Raw genomic sequence first — 7,157 nt, forward strand, 5'->3', positions numbered from 1 at the left:
GCAGCTTCCAATCTTTTTTTCATAAGATTATTTACTTAGTCATCATGACTTGATAGTTGTAATTTTGAATCTTGTGTTTTTATTTTTAAATCTTTTCCATATTAACATAGTCTTCAAAATTTTTTAATGGATACATAGTATTTCCTTGAGTGCAAATAATATGATATGTCCTTGGTTTGCTTTTTGTTTTTCACAATTTAAAAATGAACCTGAAATAACTCTTTCCATATACTGAAAATAGCCTTTTCATATTCCGGATTAAAAGCTTAATTAGCCCTTGTCAGGTGGCTGAGTTGGTTGGAGCGTCGTCCCCTGCACCAAAAGGTTGCAGGTTAGATTCCTGGTCAGGGCACATACCTAGGTTGAGGGTTTGATCCCTGGTCAGAGTGCCTGTGGAAGCCAACCAATCGATGTTTCTCTCTCTCCCTTCCTCTCTAAAACTGATAAAAAACATATTCTCGGGTGAAGGTTTTTTTAAAAGCTTATTTGATGAAAGGCTATTTGTTGTTCAATGGCCCTTGATACAAATTGTAGAAGCACTCTCCAAACTGAATGCCCCAAATCACAATGCACAAGAGAATATGTTTTACCTCACACTTTCTTCCACTTTTTACTTTGCTATTTGAGAAAAATATAAGTCCTACTTCCTACCAACCAGTGCACAATAAACTTACATTTGTGGAATGATTCAGAGATTTTCATTTCCAATTAATCCACACCCTGTGAGCTGATATTATTTGTAAGAGGTGGAAACCTAAATTTCAGAAAGGTGGCTTATTCAGCCTTACACCTTCTCAGTATAGTGTAATGTTTAAAAGAATGGACTCGGCCCAGCTCTATGGGTCTGAATCCTGTCTCCACTGCTAACCATGGGTGTAACTGCAGGGAAATTATTTATTCCATCCGTCAATTTCCTCATCTATAAAATGGGGATGATAACAGTACCTACCTCCTAAGGCTATTGTGAAGATTAAATGAAAAACTATATATAATACATAAAAGCACTTGCAATAGTACCTATCACATCACTATCTAAATTTAGCTGCTATTGCTATCATTAAGACGGTAGTAAACTAAGTTTTAAAGGGGACTACATTTTGTTACATTTATGCCAAGTCTGAGATAGATGTTTCACCAGATTCTTTGACTTAATCTTCCCAATTCTTTGAGGCAACATTTAATACCTACTTATACCTATTTTATAGAGGAGGCTCAGAAAAGTAAAAAGTGCTTTGCTTACTATCACTACAGTAGTGGCAGAACAGGAATTTAAATCTGTGACTATGATTACAAAACCAGGGTACTGCCTCTTGCTGACTGGGTACATTCTGAGTTAATAGAAGAGGAAGATCTATGAAGGTGAGGCTCGTCTGGAAGTACTCATGAGAAAGTCTTAAAATAAACCCCGGTAAGATTCACATTCATGGGGAAAACAGCATGATAGGTGAGCTAATAAATGATGGAAGACCAAAACAAAAAGGGGGAAGGCTGGATATATTTAAGGAGAAGTAGCTACTCCATGTCAGGTGCTGTCCTGGGCCTTGAAGATGTAGACATGAATTGTGCAGTAAGGAGGCGGGTAGATTAGCGACTTCTCTAGCCTGAAAGGGGGTTTGATTGAGGTTAGAACAGGGCACAAAAGGGGAGCCAAGGGGCACCCAAACAATGGGGATGGGAGAGTGTTGGGCAAGGCTTCCAGAAGTAGCCACTGAGCTGAGGGGCAGGAGGTGGGAAGCGGAGATGCAGAGACAGAAGGGCATCTGGGCTGCACACAGCGCGCCGGCGTGGAAGCGGGAGGCCCCGGGCGCCCGGGGCTCTGCAGAACAGGTGGGCAGCGCTGGGCAATGCAGGGACAGGGCTGGTAAGAAATGCAGCCTCGGGCCGAAGAACTGAGATTTTTATCTTGAAAAGTAAGTGTTCCCGGCTCAGACTGTAAGCAGAGCCGCTAAGTTACAGCGAGGATGTGCATTTGAGAGGAGTAAAGGCTAGAGGCAGTGACACCGACTAGACGCCTTTTTCAACGACTGGTAACATACCAGCAATTGTGACGAAAGATCAACTACGAGCGCAGTTGGTGGAAGAGCCGAGAACCTGGATTTGCTGCAACAAAGTCCTGAGCTTACGTCCCCCGACCCAGCGGCCGAGGCTGAACCCGAACCCGGGCCTCGCCAAAGCCAGCGCTCCGGAGGGCGACGCCTAGAACAGAGTGTGCACCTATGTTCAGAGCGGCTGTTACGATGCTGGGATCAGGCGTCTCCCCCACTCCTCCTTCCCAACATTTGTAATGCGGCGCGCTGACATTCTGGGGGTCACAGTTTTGCACTTCTCCCAGCTCGAGAACCCCCCTCAGTCCCTCTCCCGCCGCACCGTGGACGCCTCAAGGTCCACAGCCCTCACCTGGCCCGGCCGGGATCCGGACCTAACCATCTCCTGCAGCCTCAGAGAAGACCAGACCGAAGGAAGCAACACCTTACGATAAAAGGAATTAACCGCCGCAGACTCCCGACCGCCCTTGGCCCGCCCACCGGGCTTCCGCTTCCGGGAAGGAGCCCGCGGAATACCCCGCCTCATGGTCTCCGGCGCGCCGCCGAGGCCTCGGAGCGGCTGGCAGCCGGCCCACTGGGCTTGCGCAATAGACCTCTCCCGGCTCCGGGCTCTACACTCTTGTGAACGGGGCGGGGCCAGGAAGGGGCGGGACCGGGAGGGAAGGGGCGGGGCCTGGCGAAGAGGGGCGGGGCCGGTGAGGAGGGGTGGGGCGAGGAGTCCAGGCTTTGGGCTAAGCACCACTGGTTCCGCAATGACCTGCAAGACCTGAGTTCATGGTCCTGCGGTGAGGGCTTCTGGTGGAGGATAGCCACCCTGCATCAGCTGGGGGAAGTGACGACAGGACTCAGCAGGACATCTTTTAGATGCCATTGTAAATATAACTGCTTTCTAAATTTCCTTTTCAGATTGTTGTTAGCTGTGTGTTAAATTTGTATCCTGCTACTTTGTTGAATTCCTGTATCAGTTCAACAGTTTTTTTGTTGTTGAAATCGCTAGTTTTCTAGAAACATAAATGATAAGAGAATCATTCATCGGCTGCCTCCTGCACACCCCTTACTGGGGATGGAGCCCACAACCTAGGCATGTGTCCCAACCATAATTTAACTGTGACCTCCTGGTTCCTAAGTTGATGTTTGTTGGAGTAAGTTCTTCCTTGATCCTGCTTACAGCGCCAGTTATGGGAGTACTTACTCCTTCATCCTGCTCAACTCTGCCAACTATGGGGTGCACAGTCTTCCTCTGCTAAGGAACTGTACGTTCATGGACGCCGGGTATTAGACGGAGAAGGTATGAGCAGTCATAGGTGTATAAGAGAGTCTTTATTGTAGCTTAAGTAGCCATAGCTACGAAGGAGCCATTAGACAAAGCAGTTCTTCAAAGTAGCTTCACACAGTAGCCGTTCAAAGCAGCCCTTGTTAATACAGTAGCAAACACAGGAGCTATACCAAGCAGGTGTGCCCTATATAAAAGCAGCTTCTCACCAGCTGGTCAGTAACACATCTTTATACCAACTTAGACAAAAGAAGCTCCTTGCAAATTGTGACATCGATATTTGTGCTACAGAAAGTCACGTTTGCGCAGTGCATACAGTACAATCACTGTGTCCTTGCTTTTGCACCTGTATATGACAAATTGGCCTTGAGCATCCGGCATACTTTGGACAGGGACCCCACACTCCAATTGGCCATGAACATCTGGCATACTTTGATTAGGATTTCCACAACGCTCAACCACTGAACCACAAAGGCCAGGCTACTTGATAACTTTTTAATTATCTTTAAAATCTTGGCTAAGGGTGTCTTCTTTTTTCTACCATATTGAGACATAGGAAGTCACCATAGTGTCCAGAGGAAATATGTTGGTAGCTGGGAGTGGAGGGTGGGGTGGGGTGAGGGAAGATAAAGAGGACAGATGTGCTTCTGTATAGGAGGTAAAATGAACAAGACTTGGTGAAGATTTGGGAGGTATTTACATTGGCCTTGGTTTCCAGGTTTTGTATCTGTATGGGTGATGGGAGGGAAGTTTATGAACTCATTTCCCCCAATGTTTTATTATGAAAAATATAAACTAGGAACTCATTTTTGGGCATATTGATTAAGGATGCCTTGAAGTTATCCTAGAGATAGCAAGAAGGGAGTTTTGAGATTGGTGGGGAGGTATGGGATACACATTCCTGAGTCATCTGTGGGAACAGAAGCCAAAGGCTTCTGAGTTTGCTTCCAGCTTGCCTCCTTAAGAAAGCCTTTCCTCCCACTTCTCTATCCCACTCCTGTAAACTAGGTCATGTGCCCCTGTACTGGGATATTATTGTACCACTTATCACTTGTGTGATTAGTTGTTAATGTCTGTCTTCCCAAATAGAATTTAGTCACTATGAAAGCAAGGACCTTATCTTAGCCTAGTATCCCAATAGATAGCATAATACCTTGTATATAGTAGAACCTTTTAAATTATTGAATAAATAAATGAACCAACCAGTGTTTGGACTGCTTTGGTACATTGGGGCTGACAGCCACTTAAATGCTCTGAGACTCAGATTTATCCAGGACATTTATGTCCTTCTCGCATCATGGTTAATGATTCTGCTTGGTCAAGGCAGTGTTTTATAATTTAGTGCATTAGACCAATAGTTGAACTAAAAACACAGTTAAGATTTATAGCCAGGATACAAGATTCAAAAGTCAGAAGCTGTATACTGGAATATAAATTAAGTGTTGGAAGCATGAGCTCAGATCTGCCTGGAAAGATCTGAGACTGCCCTGTTGCTTTTCCTCAAGTCATTTGGTGTCTTCTGGAATGATTTCTAATCCCATGGTTCTTAAATCTTTGGAGATCATATGCAATTTTGAGAATTTGCTAAAAAGCTTTTTTTCCCTCAGAAAAATGTTAATGTGCAATATATATATATATATTAGAGGCCTGGTGCACGACATTCATACACTGAGGGGAGTCCCTCAGCCTGACCTGCACCCTCCCACAGTCTGGGACCCCAAGGGGTCCTTAGCACTGCTGCAGAGGTGGGAGAGGCTCCCACCACCGGCACTGCACTCACCAGCTGTGAGCCTGGCTTCTGGCTGAGTGGTTCTCCCCCGTGGGAGCGCACTAACCACCAGGGGGTAGCTCCTGCATTGAGTATCTGCCCCCTGGTGGTCAGTGTGCATCATAGCAACCGGTCAGTCCACCGTTTGGTCTATGCACATATTAGGGTTTTATTATATAGGATATATAATTTATCAGAAACATTCCAGAACCTCTCCAAGTATTTCAGGTTAAGAATTCTATTTTTACCTAATTCAGAGCCAGCTTTCCACACTTGAGTGTCCAGCTCCTTCTGTTGCAGGGCCCTGATGATCTTGGCAGTTGTTGGTTAACTAGGAATAGTGAGGTGCCTGACTGAACAGCATCAAGGAAAGAAAAACAAGGAACACAGAGAAAATGGAATTGGGCCACAATCTTAGCATTTCCCACTGAAACTTGAAAAGAATCTGCAGTGTTCACTTTAGTCAAAATAGCTTAATTTAGGAAAGAAAGAGCCCACTTCTTTTTCTTTATAAAATCCTGATTTTATTGCTTCCTGAATGTTTTTCTCCTTAAAGGAGAAATACAAACCATATGTTACAGGGGCCTCAGTTTGACAGCTTAATTTAGGTCATGCTGGGATTCAGATTTTTCTGGTCATGCCAGGAAGGCTAGTGGGACGGGTCTGACAAGGGCCTGTTGGCAGCGAGGACTAAGAGAGCCCCTTTGGAATGATCTCGTTCCAAGGAAGAAAGGCTTGGTTTGAGGCAATGTGCCAGGTTTGAGGGTCAAGTGTGCTTTTAATACAGTACAGTGTCAGTCAGTTATTGCCCTGACCCAAGTTGAGAAATGGTAATGATTAGTACGCTAAAAGTTTGTTTCATTAAAATCTCTGTAAGGCATTGCAGCAGATGTTAGTGGTGCCCCAATCCATATGCTTATTGGGAACACCTATGATTTCCTACCAGAGCACTATTTTTCTGGAGCAAAGGAAGCAAGCTCAGGCCAGGAGCTGGGCAAGCTGGAAATGCCAGAAAGTAATATCCCTGGAGGCAGCCCTCAGTCAATGACAAATGGAAATTTGGTGAGGAAGCAGCCCTTAGCATATGGTGGGGGGCTCCCTCATCCCTCAGGTTGGGATAATTCTGAGGTGTGTTCTCCACTGTCTCCACGAGTCCTCCAGAAGGCTTGGGCTCTAGGGATGGTTGGCTTGATAGCACACCCTCTATTAGCTTCTTCCCATCATTTACTTTTCTTACTCCCTTTCCACTGTTCCTGGGATTGCCTCCCAAATGCTAAACTGCTTTCACTTAAATATTTGTTTCAGAGACTGTTTCTGGGGTGTGGAAACTCCATATTAAGATAGGCATTGAGCATACAAGGCAGCACAAGTTTAAAGTAAAGCAAAACTGAATTCAAATTCCTTCTCATCAGTGATAATGAACAACTTAACTTCTTTAAGATGGTTTCATCTATAAAATGGGGATAATGAATGACCTTATCAGGTCAGGTTATAAAAAAATATTTGAGAATACATGTGAAGTATTGTGCACTATGGCTTGTACATAGTAAGTACTTTAATAAACATTGACTATTGTCAATAATCTATATATATAAAAAGCCAGCGACTGAAACGCCATAAAGACCAGAATGACTGGTCACTATGATGCCCACCATAGCCAGCGAACCGGCCAAATTGGAGGTGGGGCCAGCCGGCCAACCTCCCATAGCCCTTCCCCCCCGCCACCCCTTCCCCCCCGGCCACCCCCGCCCTGATGGGCCCACCCCACCCCTATTGGCCTGAAGCCCCTCCCCCTGGCTGGCCCCGGCCCTGATCACCCCCCTACCCCAAAGGGGGCGGGGCCGGCCAACCTTCTGCAGCTCCTCCCCCTGCCCAGCCCCACCCCAGATTGGCCTCCCCACCCCATCAGGGGCAGGGCCAGTGGCCAACCACCCATGGCCCCTCTCCCAGGCTGCTGGCCCCCTGATCAGACCCCCCTACCCTATTTGGGGATGGGGCCCGCCGGCCAATCACCCACGGCCCCTCCCCCCAGCTGGCCTGGCCCTGATCGGCCCGATCAGGGGAGGGCCAG

At 46.4% G+C, this 7,157-nt stretch overlaps 1 protein-coding gene across 1 annotated transcript in view; it reads right to left on the reverse strand.

The window, feature by feature from the left end:
• CCDC14 (coiled-coil domain containing 14) overlaps nucleotides 1–2,520 on the reverse strand; it is a 62,997-nt gene extending 60,477 nt beyond the window's left edge. Inside the window, exon 1 of the mRNA XM_036351911.1 lies at nucleotides 2,398–2,520. Coding sequence (XP_036207804.1) covers nucleotides 2,398–2,427 — 30 coding nt within the window. The 5' untranslated portion in view covers nucleotides 2,428–2,520. The remainder of the gene's footprint in view (nucleotides 1–2,397) is intronic.
• Between the last annotated feature and the right edge of the window lie 4,637 nt (nucleotides 2,521–7,157).

This window comes from Myotis myotis, unplaced genomic scaffold (assembly GCF_014108235.1).
Source record: "Myotis myotis isolate mMyoMyo1 unplaced genomic scaffold, mMyoMyo1.p scaffold_m19_p_2, whole genome shotgun sequence".
Classification (NCBI taxonomy): domain Eukaryota; kingdom Metazoa; phylum Chordata; class Mammalia; order Chiroptera; family Vespertilionidae; genus Myotis; species Myotis myotis.